The following is a 20831-nucleotide window of genomic DNA, read 5'->3' as shown; positions in this document are numbered from 1 at the left end:
GAGTGAACTCGCAGCCATGGTGGGGGGGGGGGGGGAGCAGGGAGGGAATACCTGCCCAGCTGGGGAAAACGGAGGGCACTTGGTAGCAAAGAGTTACTGGAAGCCTTTGGACAGGAATCTTTGATGCTGAGAAATTTCTATGGAGTAGAAAGGTGTGAGAAAAGAGAGAATGGATGCAGAACCTAAGTGTGCTAGCAAGGCCCTTGAAGACAGAGGCTGGGTTCTAGGACCTGTGCATCCCCACGCCTGGCATAGCCCCATTCACAGAGCAGGCTGAATAAGTAAGTGAGTCTTTGCAAACCAAATTAAACTAGACTTGGGCTAGAGGAAATGGGGGCCTTTTCTCATTACCCCTCACTGAAATAGAAGAGAATCAGCTGAAGAAGGAAAGGAGAAGGGGTAACGACTACTTTGTTCTCAGCTACACCTGAATCCCTGGAGTGTTAATATTGCATTCTGAGAGCACAGAGGGGAGATCAATGTGCCACTCCTGGGGTACATGCCCCACCTAGCAGGTCCTGTGAGAAGCGCTATATAGCATGGGGTATAATGCCACCTAGATCTTTTGAGTACCTGGGTATCTGTGGGAGCAGTACTGACCTCAGTCTTAAAGAGCTTGAATTCCTTCAGGGAAGAAAACAGCTTTTTTTGTAAACTGGACGGTTCACGACACTGTGATACTATCTCCTTAGTTTTCATGATATATTCATTATTTGAAACATAAGTTTTCACCTTTCTAATGCCTGCTATCTCTCATCCATCCTATAATACAAATGTAAAAAGCTGTTTGCCATTCTTTGAACATGCCATATGCTCTCATATCTGTTATTTTCCCCTCTCTAGATAAAATGCTTTTTCTTGCCTTGCTTGCCTGGCAAACTCCTCATCTTTCAGGCATTAATCAGTTCAAGGTGTGTTAAAACTTCAGGGAATTCTCTGATCTTTGCAAGCATGCTTGGGTGGCCCTCTTCAGTAAGACTTTTCCACACCACTATTAATTTATCCCATTGTTTGGTGAATGCTCAATTTACCTGTTTTCTCCCTATTTTTGTGAGCTCTGTGCAGGCAGGGAATACGTCTGCTTCATCTTTGGAAGCCCAGAATTTTGCATCGTACCTGACATGTGATGAACTCTAAATAGGTACGAGAAGATACAAAATCCAAACTGTAAAACCCCCAAATCATCTTGCAATCATACAGTTCACTCTTTGTGTAGCATCTGCATCGTGTGCTGGCAGATTACGCTTCTAGCAGGGTTAAGGATTAACCAGCAATGGGACATTGGTAGCCCTCTGTAGGACACACCCAATACCAGTACTGAGTCTCCAACACACTCTTCAACATAGGGGTAATTCCAAGAGGAAGAAATCTACGTTTATTCCTGTTGTTTCTGGTGGGCAGTTCAATATCCCAAAGGTCACCTCAGCAGCAAATGGCACCCTCTGAACTTTACAGAGTTGGCATTTTTTCATGTAGATGTCCATAGGGTCTTCATGTTTGTATGGTCTACTTGCCTTTTTGCTTTTAAATTTTACAAATCAGGACAAAACTAATTTTAAAAATCAGGTAGATGAATCCATATAAGACCTAGGCCTGCTAAGATTAAGCTTCCAATGACTAATGACCTAGTCTCTAAGATTTGTACAAGGTTTCTGGGAACAGATATTAGTTGATCACTAGTTTCAACGTTTCAAGCATCTGTCATATTTTTTTTCACCCCCCCCCTTTAAAAAAAAGAAAAAGGCATTCACAACAATAATGAGTGAGTAGAGATTGGTTACAAAACATGGCCTCCCTTTTGCAGGCTTACTCTCATCCAAAGTAGGTACTTTATATAGCCACACTGGCATCCTTATTGATTCAAACGAAACAGTAACCTTATAGATAACCCACAGTTTTACTTTTCACTCTCCTACATGAACTTCCTCAGTGCTGGTTTGTACTTTTTATAAAAGGAATTTTGCCTAACTTTCCTCAAATGCACACTTGCCATCAGAGGTACCATAAATCTGGAGAAGAAATCTTTTTGGAGCTCTAATCCAAACTGATGCTGAAGCTTCAAAGTTTACAAAGCTACTTCCCTTGTCAATATTTAGCCCCTTTCTACATCCTAATGACTCAAACTCATATCAATATGCTTATCTGAAGGAGAGGACAACTAGCTAGGAAAAGTTGGTGACTTGGAAATAGCATCTCTTTTTGTGTCACTTCTCTCAAATGTTGAATAAGAGTATTTTCCTCTTCCCAGGCCCACCCTGAGATGGAGTGGGTGGAAATCCTGTGGCTAGGTATTCAAAGAAATGGTTTTGCCAAAGACAGCTGTGCCTCATTTAGAGATTTTGGAGAAAATGAAAAAGTGAGCCAAGAGAATGGGATTTATGCGGGGAAACAGCTGTGATATGTAAAATTTAATTGCAAAAGATTGTTCCCTGCAGAGACAAAGCTAGCTGAAAGGACCAGTGTGAGCCCAGCATGCACACACATGCTGATGTGGAGGAGGCCAGAGCAGTTGACTTATAAATTAAATGCTGTACTGACTCCATAGGAAAATAATGACAGTACAAGATATCTGCAGTGTAAGAGTATGGATAATCTTCAAATATCAAAAACTATCTCCATTTCCCTGCTATAACCTTAAAAGTAATGTGTAAATTTTAGAAGGATGCCACAAATCATTTTCTTTGTGATCTTTGGGTTTCAGCTAACTCCATACCTCTCTCTGCAAAGGGTGTTTTCCCAGAAAGAGAGTTTGGTCCAAGGTGGGGAAGCCATGTTCTAATATTCCTTACCCGATCTATTCCAAAAGAGTTTGTGTCAGATATAATCCTTCCTAATCTAGACATGTAAAAAAGGCTCCAAAATAAAGAATAAAACAAAAATAATTATAAAAGTGTTCCTTATAAAGCTGCTCTGGTAATATGCCAAATGTTGATATAAGGTACAGTACAGTTAAAGTCCTTTTAAATATGGATCTGGGTGGACTCTTAAGAAAGGCTGGTTTTAAAAAAGAATTAGTCCCTTCAATCTCACTATATATGGCACTATTATAACATTTTGAAATGTTTAAAATAACAATAAATAAAGTATATTTATTCCCAATAGTTATATTTCCATTCCAAAGCAGTTTATTATCTCGGTGGTGCCAGTATGGATGCTCACACATGGGATGCAGTACTGTACATGGAACATCAAAGGAAGGCCTCATACTCCAAGGAACATAAGTGTGGACAGGCAGCTACATCAGTGTGTAGAGTGTGTAAGGACATGTGTTTGTGCACCAAAAACAAAAAGCTTGAAATGAATTAAGACCCTTTTCTCTGAATATTCATATGTTGATAATGTGCTGAGGAGAAGTTGTGGTGAGACCGGTATTGTCACACAGGTGTAGGAACAAATTCTTTCTAGAAGTAATTTAGAAATATGTTTCAAGAATTATAAACAATTCCTACCCTGTGACCCATGTCACTCTCAGAAATCATCTTAAGGAAATAAACAGATATGTGCACAAATATATATGTCATTATTCATACCGGTGAAAAACTAAAAAAGGATATGTCTGAAAATGAGGAGAAGGCTAAATAATGGTAAATCTGTTTAATAAAAAATACTGCAAACATTTAAAAATAAATGCTTTCATAAACCTTACAAAAAAGAGGAAAAAATAAAACCATAATGACATACCATTTCATAGTCATCAGATACCAGACTGACAAAAAAAAAAAAAAAAAAAAAAAAAAAGAATCCTGCTAAAATACTGTTAATGAAAAAGTGTTTACAATGATACACAGAGTTTAAAAAGTAAGATGTCAAAACTATATTACAGTATGATCCAAACAGGTTTAAAAATCTTTTCTTGGGAGTCACATTAACAAGTCAGCAGAATAGGAAGTCGCCACTCTCATTTCCCTACAGAACTACTGATTTAACAGTGGTATATGGGCCAAAATATATATCATCTCTTACCTCTTAAGAGAGTGCCAGAATCCAATTAAAAGGTTGCAGTACCGCAGGAAAGCACAAAGCTGAGAAATCCACATTGAAACAGGTAAGGAGAGCAACTTCACTTTATCTACATTAGTCCCTACACAGCACAGCTCAGCACCAGAAGAGAACAAGCTGGCCCATGACTTCTCTCACAAGGGAAAGAAAAGAGCAAAGCATGTCTCCAACATTTTGGCTTCTCAGAGGGCTTCACGAGCAATGGGTTTATCCTGGCTTACTGGAGCACTGATGAAACTGGCACAGTTTGGATGCCTGGAGACCATGGAGAACAAAGGAAAGTGGTGGGTGGCTGTCTGCAGCCACATGGCTTGTTGCAGTTGGGAGAAAGGCACTCAACCTGAGGCTTCTCCCTGGGGAGGAAGGGAGAGGGGTAGAGCTCATGGCCAGCATTTTGGCTAGTCAGAGGACTACCTAAGGGATTGGTTTCCATCTCATCTCATTCACAGTGCTAACAGAACTGGCATAGTTTGGATGCCTAGAGGCTTGTGAGAACAAAGGAGAGTGACAGGTGGCTTGCTGTGGCTACCACAGCTCAGTGCAGTCACAATCACAGGCATACAACTCAAGATCTGTCCCTTGGGAGGGAGAGGGAGAGAAGGGAAGTGTGCATGCATGCAGTGTTCTGGCTTTCTGGAGGGCCATCTGAGGGACTGGTGTCTGACTTAGATCTGATTTAAGACCTTGATAAGGAGCTGACATACACTGGATGGCTGGTGGCTGCTTAGAACAAGGGGGAGCTGGTGGTTTGCTGCAGTAGAATCAGAAAACTTGCAATGCTGCAGATAGACATCACAGGGTGTAAGCATTACAAGTTCCTGAAAAAGAAATTGGAAAGCCTCTCTAATTGAGAAATTTCACGCACAGGCTCAGAGAAGCTCACTGGTGAGGATCTTCCCCTGCACCAAGCCAGTTCCTAAACGGGCAGAGGAGACTGCTTCTTCGAATGTGCTGATCCCAACAAAAAGCTACAAGAGATACAAAGAAGGAAAGAAATATGTACAAGCAGAACAAAATAAATCTCCAGAAACTGACCTTAAAAAAATTGAGGAATATGAATTACCTGAAAAGGAATTCAAAATAACCATAAAGATGCTCAATGAACTCAAGAAAATAATGAATAAACAAAATCAGAGTATCAACAAACAGATATGAAATATTAAATAAATAAATAAATAAATAAATAAGCCCAGAAATTTTCAAGTTCAATTCAGAATACAGTAACTGAACTGAAAAATTCAGCTGAGAGGTTCAGCAGCAGACTTGATCAAGCAGAAGAAAGAATTAGCAAATTAGAAGACAGGTCATTTGTAATTAACTGGTCAGAGGAACAAAGAGAATAAAGAATAAAAAGAGTTAAGAAAGCCAAACAAAGGGACTAATGATACACTATCAAGTGGTCCAATTACCTGCATTATGAAAGTCCACAAAGGAAAAGAGAGAAAGAGGGAAGAAAGGTTATTTAAAGAAATAATGACAGAAATCTTCTCAAATATAGGGGAGGAAATGGGCACACAGATTTGAGAAGCCCAAAAAACTCCAACTAGAGTGAATACAAAGAAGTCACACTGAGACTCATTACAATCAAATTATGAAAAGTCAAAGAAAAAGAAAGAATTTTGAAAGCAACAATGGAAAAGTGATTTGTTACATATTAGGGAAACCTCATAAGACTATCAGCACATTCTGCAGCAAAAACAATGCAGGGCCACAAGGGGCTGTGATAATATGTTTAAAGTGCTCAAAGGGGGGGGGGGCTGCTACACAAGAGTATTATATCCAGCAAAACTATCCTTCAAAAATGACAGAGAAATAAAGATTTTCCCAGATAAACAAAAGCCGAGGGAGCTCATCACCACTAGACCTGGTGTACAAGAAATGCAAAAGAGAATTTTTCAAATTGAAACAAAAGCATGCTGAACAGAAACACAAAAGAAGAAAGCCCACAGGTAAAGGTATATATATAGAAAGACACAATACTTTTACTACTGTAATGGTGTGTAACTTTGAAAATACTACTAACTAAAAAAGCATGTTAAAGGAAACATGATATAAAAAGATGTAATTTGTGACATAAAATAACAAAATGTGCGTATGTGGGGAGATTGAAAGTGTAGCTGGTATGTGACTGAAGTTATGCTATTATCAGCTCAAAATACGTTGTTATAACTGTAAAATTTTTATATAAGCCCCATGGTAACCACAAAGAAAATATCTACAGAAAATGAATGAAAGAAAATGAGAAAGGAATAAAAACCTGGCACTACTAAAAAAAACAATGAAACACACACAGGAATACTCAAAAGAGGAAAGCAAAGGAAAAAAATGACAAAGACAGGAAATAATTAAATGGCAAGAGTAAGTTCTTCTCTATCAATAATTACTTTAAACATAAATGGAGTAAATTCCTCAATCAAAAGACATAGAGTGGCTGACTGGATAAAAAAAGAGACCCAACCATATGCTACCTACAATAGACTCACTTTCGATTTAGAGATACACATAACCTGAAAGTGAAATGATGGAAAAGATTTTATATGCATATGGTAACCAAAAGAGAATAGGGGTGGCCATACTTATATCAGACAAAATAGACTTTGAGTCAAAAAATGTCAAAAGAGGGCCGGCCCGTGGCTCACTCGGGAGAGTGCGGTGCTGATAACACCAAGGCCCCGGGTTCGGATCCTATATATGGATGGCCGGTTCGCTCACTGGCTGAGCGTGGTGCTGACAACACCAAGTCAAGGGTTAAGATCCCCTTACCGGTCATCTTTAAAAAAAAAAAAAAAAAATGTCAAAAGAGACAAAAAAGAACATTATGTAATGGTAAAAGGGTCAATTCACCAGGAATAAATAACAATTTGAAGTATATATGCATCCAACATCAGAGCACCCCAAAATATGAAGCAAATGACAGAACTGAAGGGAGAAATCAACAAACAAATAATAGTAGGAGATTTCCATACTCCACTCTCAATAATATACAGAACATACAGACAGAAGATCAATAAGGAAACAAAGGACTGGAGCAATGCTACAGATCAACTGTACCTAGCAGAGATATACAGAACATTTCACCCAACAGCAGCAGAACATATATTCTTCTCAAGTGCACAAGAAGAATTCTCCAGGACAGATCATATATTAGGTCATAAAATAAGTCTTACATTTAAGAAGACTGAAATCATACCAACTATGTTTTCTAGCAATGGAATGAAACTGGAAATTAATAGCAGAAGGAAAACTGGAGAGTTCACATATGTGGAAATTAAGCAACATACTCTTGAGCAACCAATGGGTCAAAGAAAAAGTCAAAAAGGAAACTCGAAAATATCTTGAGACAAATGAAACATACTAAAACATATGGGATGCAGCAAAATATTACCAAGAGGGAAGTTTATAGCAATAAACACATTAAAAAAGAAGAAAGATTCTAAATAACCTAATTTTATACCTAAAGGAACTAGAAAATGAAGAACTAATACAAAGTTAGCAGAGGAGAGGAAAAATTAAGATTAGAGCAGAAATAAATAAAAGAGAATAGAAAATCAATAGAAAAAAAGAATTAGTTTTCTTAAAAGATCAGCAAAGTTGACAAACTAAGCTAGACTAAGAATAAAAAGAGAAAACTCAAATAAAATCAGATATGAAAGAGGAGACATTACAAATGATGGCACAGAAATTAGAAGGATTATAAAAAACTACTGTGAAAAATTATACGTCAACAAATTGGATAACCTAGAAGAAATACATAAATTACTGGAAACATTCAACCCACCAAGATTGAATCATGGAGAAATAGAAGATATGAACAGATCTCTAACTAGTAAGTAGATTGAATCAGTAACGAAAAACCTCCCAACAAAGAAAAGCCTGGGACCAGATGGTATCACCAATGAATTCCATCAGTTAAAGAATTAATGCCAGTCCTTCTCAAATTTTTCCAAAAAAATTAAAGTGGAGGGAATACTTCCAAATTCATCTAATGAGGCCAGCAAGATCTTGATACTAAAACCAGAAAAACAAAAAAAGAAACAAACAAAACTACTAGCTAATATCCTTGAAGAAACATAGATACAAAAATCCTAACAAAATACTTGCAAACTGAATTAAACACAACATTAAAAGTATACACATGACTGAGTGGGAGCTATCCCTAGGACATAAGAATGGTTCCACATACAAAAATCAAAGTGATACACCACATTAATGGAACAAAGGATAAAAATCACATGAACAGCTCAGCAGAAGTGGAACAAGCACTTGACAAAATTCAACATCTTTTCATGGTAAAAACACTCAACAAACTGGGAATAGTTTGACATGATCTTAGACATGATCTTATATAGAGAGAAAAACCTAAAGATTCCACAAGAAAACTGTTAGAACTAATAAATTCAGCAAAGTTGCAGGATTAAAAAAATCAACACACAACAATCATTTGCATGTTTATACTGTAAAAATAAAAAATCTGAACAGAAAAAACTTAGAAATAAACTTGACCAAAGAGGTGAAAGACTTAAACACTGAAAACTACAAAATATTGCTGAAAGAAAATTAAAGACACAAATAAATGGAAAGACATTTCATGTTCAGGGATTGGAAGACTTAATATTGTTAAAATATCCATACTGCCCCAAATAATCTGCAGATACAATGCAATCCCTATCAATACCCTAACGGCATTTTTTTTTTTTTTTTTTACAGAAATAGAAAAAAACAACCCTAAAATTCATATGGAATCACAAAGCACCTCATATGAGCCAGGACAATCTTGGGAAAGAAGAACAAAGCTGGAGGCCTCACATTTCTGATTCCAAAACATATCACAAAGCTACAGTATCAAAATAGTATGCTACTGGCATAAAGATAGACATATAGACCAACAGACCAGAACAGAGAGCCCAGAAAAATCCCATGCATATACGGTGAAATGATCTTCAATAAAGGTTCCAATACTACACAATGAAGAAGATACAGTACCTTCAACAAATGGTGATGGAAAAACTGTATATCCACATGCAAAATAATGAAATTGGACTCCTATTTTTACACCAAACACAAAAATGAACTCAATGTAGATTAAAGACTTAATCTACAAAAACCATACAATTCCCAGAAGAAAACAGGGAGAAAATTTCATAACATTGGACTTGGCAGTGATTTCTGGATAGGCCACCCAAAGCCCATGCAAAAAAAGCAAAAATAGAAAAGTGGGACTACATTAGCCTAAAACACCTCTACACATCAAAGAAACAATTCAACAGTTTTCTGAAAAGGTAACCTAGAGAAAGGGAGAAAATATTTGCAAACCATACATCTCACAAATAATTAATACCCAAAATACATAAGGAATACCTACAACTCAATAGTAAAAAAAAATACAGCCTATTTAAAAAATAAAAAATGAGCAAAGGACTTGAATAGACATTTCTCCAAAGAAGACATATAAATGGCCACCAGGTATTGAAAAGATGCTCAACATCACTAATCATTAGGAAAATGCAAACATGATATTATGATTTATAAGATTATATCTAGTCTTCATACTCATTTCCTGGCACAGAGCTCCTAAAATCCTTGGAATCTCTGGAGTATTAAGAGTGTCCCTTGTACGCTAATGAGATGACTAGTGGCTGGTAATCCCTAGATAGCCTTAGGATGAGGGCTGGTATCCAGAAAGACCAAGGCATGATTAGAAGGCTGGGACTTTTAGTCCCACCCCCCAAATTCCCAGGAGGGAGAGGAGTTGAAGGTTGAGTTGATCACCAATGGCCAATGATTTAATCAATCATACCTACAGAATGAAGGCTCCATTAAAAAAAACAAAACAAAACAAAACAAAATCCTGGATTCAGAAGAGCTTCTGGATAGCTGAACAGAGGGAGGTCACTGGAGAGTGGTGTACTGGGACAGGGCTTGGAAGCTCTATGCCCCTTGTCCTGTATCTTGCCCTATGCATCTCCTCCATTTGGCTGTTCATCTGCATCTTTTGTAATATCCTTTATAATAAATGGGTAAATGTTTCCCTGAGTTCTGTGAGTCACTCTAGTAAATTAATCAAACCTGAGGAGGAGGTCCTGGAAACCCCTGATTTATAGCTGGTTGGTCAGAAGTATAGGTGACAACCTCCTTCTTGCAACTGGCATCTGAAGTGGGAGACAGAATTATGGGACTGAGCCCTCAACCTGCAGGCTCTGAAGCTATGTCTAGGAAGATAGTGTCAGAATTGAATTGAATTAGAGGACACCCAGCTGGTGTGAGCTGGAGAATCTGGGGTCACAGAAATATTCTGTATTGAGCATGAGAATAGAGAATAGGAAAAACAGTTTGTGTTTTTCTTATTTTTAATAGCAAATCAAAAACATAATTAGATATCACTTAATACCCATTAGGATGGCTACTATTAAAAAAACAGAAAATAACAAGTGTTGGTGAGAATGTGGGGAAATTGGAATCCTTATGTACTGTTGTTGGGATGTAAAATGGTTCAGTACCTTTGAAGTACAGGATGGTGGATCCTCAAAAAAATAAAAATAGAACTACCATATGATTTAGCAATCCCACTTCCAAGTATTTATCCAAAATGAGTGAAATTAGGACCTCAAAGAGATAGTTGCACCCACGTTCATTGCGGCATTATTCACAACAGCCAAGAGACAGAAACAACCTAAATGTGCACTGATGGATGAATGGATAAAGAACATGTAGTATATACATAAGATGTAAATATTACTGAGCATTAAAAAGGAAAGAATTTCTCACACATGCTACAACATAAATGAACCTTGAGAACATTATGCTAAATGAGATAAGCCATCACAGAAGGATGAATTCTGCATGATTCCACTTACATGAGGTATCTAAAATAGTGAAACTCATAGAAACAAAGTAGAATGGTGGTTGCCAGGGGCGGGGGGAGGGGGGGGCAGGGAGCAGGGAAATTGCTGCACCATGGTATAGAGTTCAGTCATGCAAGATAAAAAAGCTCCCTAAATCCGTTGTACAGCTTTGGTCTCATAGTTAACAATATTGCATTGTACATTTAAAAATTTAAGAGGGTAGATCTCACGTTATGTGCTTTTTAGCACAATGAAAAAACATCTTTTCCTATCAGACACCGTTAAGGGCAGTGTTGTGACTGCCTTGCTTCCTATTAGCCCTAATTCAGTTCCTGCACCTTCACAGTGGGAGACAGAACTCTGCTGGGCCCAGGGAAGTGGTACACTCCGTTCCAGTCAACACAACTTTCCCATCTCCACTGCCACAGAGCTAAAGAGGCAGAAGCTCCAGCGACCACCCTTCAAAGGGCCACAACTTAGAAACTAGGTCCCAAACAGATTTCCAGATCCTGAGACTGGAAGAAAGACTCCTGACAGGGAATGTTCTGGTCAAACCCTTACCCAGGAAATTTGGAATACGTTTGAGTTAAGTATAAATGTCTCAGGACATGAATAAAAATGTGTGTCTCTAGTTTTAGGTAGGATCAAAACTAAGATAGTTAAGTAACAATATATAAATGAAGGCTATAACTAATCTATAGTAAAATATCCACTGAAACAGGTGCTATCACAGGTCTGTACCCGTACAGACCATATGAAGTCTAACTTATAAACTAATGTTCAATATTTCTTATTTAACATAATTAGAACATAGCATGTCCATTTCTCTGATAATGTATGTATATATGTGTATATGTCTGTGTGAGTGTATCCAAAGATAATATTTTCACTAAAACAAAAACAAAAATAAAAAAAAAAATTTAAACATCAATTAAACGGTCTTCTGGGTGTTTGATGTGGCTTTTTTGTACAAAGTCTTTCTTTGGGTACCTTGTTTATCATTTCAGGGAGTTTTGTGGGTTTTCGTTTTTACCTATTTTACTTTTACCTTTTGCAAGTAAAGAACTGTTCCTTTCAGTACAGCATAAAAGGTTTTCCATCCTCGCTTTCCTCTTGGAGCTGGAAAGGGAAAAAAAATGTGACATTTTATTTGACAGAAGTTAGCATTTTAGAAAGAGAATCTAAATAATCAACATGGTGATTATGTTTCAATATTCCTAGTTTATTAGCTGCCAAAACTAATAATAACGAGAACTAAAATTTTCTTGAGCCTTATGGTGTACCAGGCAGCATTCTAAAACGTTTTCCATTTATTATTTTATTTAATCCTCACAATAATGCTGCCAGGTAGGTACTATTACGCTCTTCTTTTTATAAAACTGAAGCACAGAGAAGTGACCTGCTCATGGTCACACAATTAGGAAGAGGAGAAGCTGGTACTGAGCTCGGGTTCAAGGCTCTCTAGTTTGCTCTCTAGTAGGAATTACTTACAGACTGGGAAAGCAAGACAGGCATATTGGAAATACGTATTAATACAAGAGAAGGCTTAAAAGGCTCCTGTCCCAGAAGCTTTATGGCTTCTTCAAAGTTTCTAGGAATCATAAAATGGTCTCAATACGAAAGAATCATTTTTGACATTTCTCCCCCACCCTCCAGAACTGGATTATAAGTAACTATTATTACTCCTATGGGAAACTGTGCACATCTCTGCTGCAGATTTTGCTGCGATGTAATTTTTTTTTTTTTTTTTGTCCAAATGTCTCTTTCCCTAGACTGTGAATGACTTGAGAGCAGGTATCCTTCATCTTTAGAATTCACAGAACCTAGCACAGTGCAAGGAAGACACTAGGCACCATCACAAAAATTCTCCAAATTAATTAATTCTTTCAGAAGTCCTAACGTTCCTTTTGTTTATATTTTTCTTGAATATAAAGTAGAATTTCTCTACTGACTTATATAAACTTCTACAAATTGTCCAAATGTAAAAGCAAACATTACCTATTTATTCTGAATCTCAATAAAATTAAAATTTATAACTAGAAAATGTTATCACTTGAATGTCATTTTTCTAAATATGCCTGCCAAATACATAGGGAGGGTCATTTATCCATATTTTCCTTTGTCAAACATTTGGCTGTGTTTAACTAGGATACCTGATTAAATTACAAAGTACATTATTCTTAAGCAAACCCTTTACATCGCTTTTGACTGAATACCCAAGATTTCTTAGGCTTGGAACTCAATGAATATAACCACTTACAGAACATAGGTGCTCCTGCCAACAGCATACTGAGATATCCACCTGGCAAGAAAGGACTCAAAACATCCGCTCTGCATGTTTTCAGGGGAAATTAAAAATATCATCCCTTCTGTTTCTACTAGGTGAGGTTTAAAAGTGTGTATTCAAAAATATACGACAAAAAAAAAAGCACACCATAATCTCCTTTATAAGAAAAAAACCTGACTAACATAAACAGAGGGCCACAGATCAAATATATAACAAATATTCACTACGTTGTTCAACAGATGTCAAATTCTGGTCCTGCTGTGCACTCAGAAGTGACCTTGGGCTGCGGGAGCTGCTGGAGAGCAGGGTCAGAGGCAGTTTGGTGTGGCGGAGGTGCCAAAGCAGAAGCAGACAAGCTGGGCTTCTAGTCCCTTCTAGACCTCTTGCCTTAAACCTATCCTCTCACCCATCAACCCTTCCCTGGGTAACTCCTGACAAGTCACTCAACCTCTCAGGACTTCAGCTGCTTCATTTTAAACTGTTGGTAATTCATGTAGCAAAGGTAAAGCACTGGCAGATGCCAGAAGGAAACTTAAGAGAAAAGCTTTTAGTTTTCTATAGGAGGAACACGGGTCCGGAGTTTAAAGGCTTTCTCTGAAGCCCTAAAGTTGGTTTCGTGGGATCTTGAGATCCCTTCAGTTTAAAGATCTACAAATCAATTTTTCTACTTTGGAAGTAGAAAACTATATGAATCCATGTACATGTCCACAAAGTGTTTAACTGTCTTTTATCACTACCACCCTAAGCCTACTAGAAACAGATTCCAAAGAGCTCCCAAGTGAAACATGATCTTAAAAGTCACCCATGAGTGACAAATGCTCAGTAAGTGATCATAACACTACTGAACTCTACTTTGCCTTCTCCCACAGAAGAGTAAAACTTAATCCTGTCTTTGTTCAATTATGACTTAGATATGCCATGAGTGAATCAACCAATAACCTCCCAACAAGACAACCTAGAAGCAAGTTCTCAGCAGTATACAGCTAGTGTGCTATAAAAGCACTGCTCTAGAGCTCTGACACGTATTAATCCATTGAACTGACACCACATTAGGAGTTAGGAACTATTATTACCTCCATCTTACACAGGAGATAGTGTGGGTACAAACAAGTGGAATTTAGGGGAAAAAAGGGACCTTGTGCACTTGAGTAGGCCGGGAAGGCTCTCTACAAGCAGGCTCGATGGCTCTGGTTTTAAAACCACAAGTACAGTGCTGCTGCTGCTGCACCCTCTGAGGGTGACTGTGTGGAACACAAAGGGCTGGAGGTCAGTGAATGAAGAGCATTATTCCTCATAATGACGACTCCAGAATGAGTTAAAACTGATTCATGTGTTATCAAGTACCTAAGATACCTGAGGAGTTGTATGAGTAGTTACGTAGTGAACACGATGGGAGCAATGAGTGAGAGATTAATGATCAGAAACCCAGTGTGTCCAATCGAAAGGCTTTAACTGCAAGGGGGGTAGGGAGTTGGTATGTAGATGAAGTTTAACAAATACCCAGGTATCTACTGTGAGAAGGTGTTTACAGAACTTGATCAAAAGATGCCATTTTATATGTGCTAGACCATGCTTTCATGGCAGTTTTTAATACGCATATTTAGAGCCCAAAGACAATCAATTGCTTTCCTTCTTTGTAAAAATACAACCACCTTGGAATGTTTTAATTCCAATCACCTGCCTCTAACCTTACGTGGTAACAGTGTCTATTATTTTAGCTTTTTTTTTTTAAAGCCTATAGCACCTGGTATTCCCAGGGAGTCCCCCATCCAATTACTGATCAGCTCCTGATTAGCTTCTGAGATCAGAAGAGATAGGGCATGTTCAGGGTGCTGTGGCTGTAGGCTCTTTAAAATACTACTGAAATCGACATCATTATTTTTCTATAAACTGCTACTGTCTGTTTAGATTTACCCTCATGTTTACTTTTATCTTTATTCATTGCTTCTTTCTATACTTGAGATTGCTCTTCGGAGGCCATTTTCAATGACTTTATTTTAACTTATATAATTTTGTGGGGTACAGTGTGTTGTTTCGGTACATGCATATAGTGCACAGTGATTCGCTTATGGGAGATAGCACAGTTTTGTACCCATTAGTCTACCACTTCTCCTCCCCACCAACCCCCTCCCCCCGGCCTCTGGTAACCATTATTCTACTCTCTACTTCTATGAGAACTATTTTTTTAAAAAAAATTCCACAAACGAGTGAGATCATCTGGTATTAGTTTTTCTGTATCTGACTTACTTAATGTGATGGTTTCCAGTTCCATCCATGTTGCTACAATTGACAGGATATCACTTCTCTTTATAGATGAATAGTATTCCATTGTGTTATATACCACAGTTATTTTTATCCATTCATCCATTGACGGACATTTAGGTTGATTCCATCTCTCGGATATTGTGAATACTGCCACAATGAACATGGAAGTGCTGGTGTCTTTTTGATATACTGGTTTCATGTCCTTTGGGTATATACCCAGTAGTGGGATAGCTGGGTCATAAGGTAGATCTATTTTTAGTTCTCTGAGGAACCTCCAATAGCCTTTTCCATAGTGGCTGTACCAACTGACATTCCCACCAACAATGTAGTAGGAGAGTTCCCTTTTCTCTGCATCCTTACTGGCATTTGTTATTTTCTGTCTTGTTGATAGCCATTCTAAGTGGGGAGAGATGATATCTCATTGGGGTTTTAATTTGCATTTCCCTGATGATTAGTGATTTTGAGCATTTTTTCATGTGTTCTTTTTGTGTGTCTTCTTTTGAGAAATGTCTGTTCAGATCCTTTGCCTATTTTTTAATTGGGTTATTTGGGTTTTTTTGCTGTTGGGTTGTTTGAGTTCCTTATATATTCTGGATATATATTCTGGTGCTAATATCCAGAGTATTTGTAAGAAACTCAAACAACTTAACAGCAAAACAAAAACAAAAACAAAAACAAACACCACCCAAAACACTACACTACAACTAATGTGTAGTTTGCAAACACTTTCTCCCATTTTGTAGGTTGTCTCCACTTTGTTGATCGTGCGCTTTGCTGTCAGAAGCTTTTTAGTTTGGTGAGGTCCTATTTGTGTGTTTTTGCGTTAGTTGCCTGTGCCTTTGCAGTCTCACTCAAAAAAGAGCTGCTCACTCCCATTTTGAGTAGCATTTCCCCCATGGTTTCTTCCAGTAGTTTCATAGTTTCAGGTCTTAAATGTAGGTCTTTAATCTATTTTGAGTTGATTTTTGCATATGGTGAGAGACTGGGGGCTAGTTTCAATCTTCTGCATGTGGATATCCAGTTTTCCCAGCACCATTTGTTGAGAAGGCTGTCCTTTCCCCACTGTATATTCTTGGCACCTTTGTTGAAAATCCGTTGGCTGTAAGTGTGTGGGTTTATTTCTGGGCTCTCTATTCTTCTTCATTGGTTTATTTGACTATTTTTATGCCAGTACCTTGCTGTTTTAGTTGCTATAGCTTTATAGCATATTTGCAGTAGGGAAGTGTGATGCCTCCAACTTTATTCTTTTTGTTCAAGATTGCTTTTGCTATACGGGGAATTTTGTGGTTCCACACAAATTTGAAGATCACTTTTTTCTATTTCTGTGAAGAAAGTCAATGGTATTTTGATGGGATTGCACTGAATGTGTAGATTGCTTTAGGTAATACGGACATTTTGATGATGTTAATTCTCACCTATGAACATGGGATATCTTTCCATTTATTTGTGTCGTCTTCAATTTTTTTCATGAAAGTTTTATAGTTTTCACTGTAGAAGTCTTTCATTTTTTTTTGGTAGCTACTGTGAATGGAATTACTTTCTTGATTTCATGTTCACCTATTCATTATAAGCACATAGGAAGGCTACTGATTTTTGTGTGTTGATTTTGTATCCTGCCACTATAATGAATTCATTTTTTAGTTCTACTAATTTTTCAGTGGGGCCTTTAGGGTTTTCTCTGTATTGTATCAAGTTATCTGCAAATAGGGATAGTTTGACTTCCTCCTTTCCAATTTGGGTGCTCCTTACTGCTTTCTCTTGCTTTTTTGTACCAGCCAGAACTTCTAATACTATGTTGAATAAGAGCGGGAAAAGTACATCCTTGTCCTGTTCCAGATCTTAAAGGAAAAACCTCCTATTTTTGTCCATTCAGTATGATATTAGCTGTAGGCTTGTTGTCAATGACCTCCTGAAGTCTGTCCTTCAAAGTTCCTTCAGTGATTGTTTTCTGGTAGTAAATCTTTTTCTATTTTTGTTTATATAAAATGTCTTTATTTCATAAAAACTTCTAGGCTGACAATTAGTTTTTCTTATGGAGATATTATTCCAGCCAAAAGTTTTTTTTTTGGCTACCATCATTGTTGGGATGTATTCCTGAGTCTAAATCTTTTGTCTAAGTATAGGTTTCTTTTAATTTATACAGCCTGGTGTTCTTTGGACTCCCTGTGTATCATTCTGAAAAACCTGAAATCATTATATCTTTGAACACTGTCTCTCCTCCACTCTCTCCACTATTGGAACCATCTAGCACTCCCTTCTGACTACTCATTTATTACAGTGTGTCTTAATTGCTCCTTTATTTTCTCTACCTCTTTAGCCTTCTGTGCTAAAAGCTGTTCAATTTTTTCTCCAGTATTGGTTGGCTACTCAGATCCAGCAATGCCCTAAGGTTTAGCAGTCCCAGGGTTAGCCGACCTCCCTGGACTTGATTGCTCTATTCCTGGCCTCTCAGATTTCCCTTTCATTGTTACAGGCTCATCCATTCACTTAAGAGGTGTTTAAAAATATTTTATATATCATTTTTAGATATTTTTATGGGAGAGTTTCAGAGTCTGTAGGCCATTATATTGTGAAAAATGGACTCTCTAGTTCTTCCTTCCTTCCTTTACTTATTATTATTATTATTATTATTTAAGAATTTATTTACAAACTTTGTAATGTAGGAAGAATTCATTTGGAGCAGGATACAGGAGATGTTAGGGGTGAGGACAGGGAGAAAGAATCCAGAACAAAGGAAATCAGTAAGAAAGCCATTATAATAGTACAGAGGAGAGGGGAAGTTGGGAACATGGATAGAGGTGCACAATAAATTAAGATAAAGAAATGGAAGGAAAGGGGAAAGGTGATTAACATTAACTGAGCACTTATACTACCATACTCTGGGCACTGGGCTAGCATTATACCCGTACATTCTATTTTATCCAAACAATCCTTTCAGGTAAGTGTTACTACTTCCATTTCATATCACTGTCTCTATTATTAATTACATTTGCAGTTCTGAAAGGTAGAGTAAGCTGCCAAGGAGGCTCATCTAAGGATTTAAGAGCTACTGTACAGGGCAATTCAGATGAGAAATCATGTTCTAAAGATACATGAAGAAGGGGAAACTACAGATGACAATCCTTTGCAGCGGTCAGGTCTGCTACACCTGTGAGGTGGGCATTGAGGGCAGGAAAGGAGATGATAAGATAGGAAGGGAATATAAATCAGATACTTTCTAATCTCACTGAACTCTAAGACCTTCAAAGGCATTCCTGCTCATGGCTACAGATCTCAGAATAGAGGCACAAGATATGTGTTTGTCCTTTCAGGTGCTACCAGTCCAACATTTCTGCTAATAATGCTATGCATTATAATCATAATGCAATGACCAATGATAATTTTAGCAGTAGTAATAGCAACAGCTAATGTTTACTGAGTACATACTGTTTAAAGCACTGGAACCATGATTATAATCTCCCACTTTAGAGATGTAGAATCTGAGACCTCACCTGACCTGCAGCACTTGCTTCCCCGAAGCACTGGGCACTTTCACGTTGGTTTATATACAGGGAAGGGCCAGTTAAACCAGACTCAGGATACAATGTCTTAGATAACTCTGAGATGTGGGGGGGACCTTAGCCAGAGAATGGTCATCTTTGGGGTAACTAAGGCCAAGCAGAACACTTCAGTTAGCCATTAACTTAGGAACAATGCTATTACAACCAGTGACTTGCTGGAATCACAATTCCCGTTTTTCAAGTGAGTCATACTCATTCCAACCCGAGGAACTAATCATCAGTTCCTTGAGGTTAGCAGAGGAATTGAGAAACTGACTGTGAGGCTGAAAGTGCTTGGGGATGAAATCATGCCCCAAAAGGATCCTTCTCAAAAGTTTATTTCTGTTTATGTCCCATTAAATGCTCTTACATTGATATACTTTAGATGCTGTGCACCTAAAATTAAGAAGTGAAACTAAGCTTTCTTTACCTTTCCTAATCAACTGCAAACAAAGGAATTCCAACGGATAGGCAAAGCACCCTAGTTGACTATTAACTCACCTTCTTGCTTATAGGAAAATTGCAACCATATTAATTAGAGGTATGAGTCAGGTATTTCTATGTTCCAGTGATGCTCGACTGAGGTTATTGTCTTTGAGCTCTCCCTAGGAGGTAAGGACTCTGGCCCTGAGATAACATCAAGGTTTTGAAGCTTACCAGTCCACCAGATGAAGACTCCATGATGCTTAAGCACCCAGTCCATCAGGGGACCCTAACATCTGACTCAGACCCTCTGCTGATCCTGTGAACTGTGCCTCCCCCTTTGCCTGCCGGACAAAAACCCTTACCTCACACCTTCCTGCCTCTCCCTGTTATAAACCCCAGAACAGGCATCAGAAGGCAGGATGATTTTAGCCTGGTCATTCCCCAGATGCTGGTTATCTGAATAAAGCTTTGAGTCCTTGCACCTACTTGAGTCATTTGTGTAGTGCAAGAGGGCAGTCAACAGCGTTGGCAGTAGCATTCAAATTACCTAAGAGCTGATTCAGCAGGGACCCTGACCTATCAGGAAAAATGCCATCCCAATCATATTGAAGGGACATCCACATTAAACAGTCTGCACAACTGTACCAGTACACACTTCCTGAGGTCAGCCCTGGCTTGGTACTGATTCCTGCCCACTGTGGTTTAAAATAAGAAATGAAAAAAGGCAACAAGACTCGGTGATTGTTATTCTGCATTACACACACACACAGAAAATACATTTCTACAAAAGAAAAATTGGCAGTGGCGCCAAAGATGAGTGAAATTGGAACTATTTCTGAATCTTCAATATCACAAAAGTTATTGTTTTCTCATTTTTATTACACATTTAAAGAAATCTACTTGGAAGTATAAAGTACAGCCAATAATATTCTGGCTTCAGTTATTACCAACGATCTTTGTAAAAGAGTGAAATGCATCACTGGGAATGAAAGGACAGGTTGCCACCCTTCTTTCATGAAGAGGAAGATATAAGACATTCATAGGCAATGAGTAATGATGGAAATACGCCAGATATTTATTTTTCTAATCCACCAAAAGGTACAAGTTTTATGCAAAAGTTTATATTTTCATGACATACTCTCCAACTTTAATTTCTTCTCAACTGAACTGGGAAGAGATTGTGTTTAAGATCTTACGTAGTGTTCCAATTTTTCTACATAATTCAAACGGCAGGGTATTTTTTTCCTGTACCAAAATCTTGCCCTGTTTTTGACCACTCTCACTCTGGGTTCCCTCATCATCTATTTTTTTTTTTTCCTTTTCTTCAAGTTTAATATCAGAAAGACACAATATGCACAGAAAGACATAGTATGCACATTGCCTATTTTTTCATTTAATATACCAACCTTTCTTTCCTGTCGTCTTGAAAACATTCTTCTATTGTCTCATGTAAAATGACAAAAATACTATTTT

General features: G+C 37.8%; 1 protein-coding gene across 4 annotated transcripts in view; it reads right to left on the bottom strand.

Moving 5' to 3' along the window:
* The window catches only part of PSD3 (pleckstrin and Sec7 domain containing 3), a 373102-nt gene that overhangs the window by 58875 nt on the left and 293396 nt on the right, over nt 1–20831 (bottom strand). For all 4 annotated transcript variants that reach the window (XM_063083776.1, XM_063083783.1, XM_063083790.1 and 1 more), the window contains one exon: nt 11890–11960. In XM_063083776.1, the coding sequence (XP_062939846.1) occupies nt 11890–11960 (71 nt within the window). The remainder of the gene's footprint in view (nt 1–11889; nt 11961–20831) is intronic.

Source organism: Cynocephalus volans, chromosome 2, assembly GCF_027409185.1.
Source record: "Cynocephalus volans isolate mCynVol1 chromosome 2, mCynVol1.pri, whole genome shotgun sequence".
In the NCBI taxonomy this organism is placed as follows: Eukaryota; Metazoa; Chordata; class Mammalia; order Dermoptera; family Cynocephalidae; genus Cynocephalus; species Cynocephalus volans.
The sequence above is the reverse complement of the archived record's forward strand: the minus strand, read 5'-3'. Positions and strand labels throughout refer to the sequence as shown.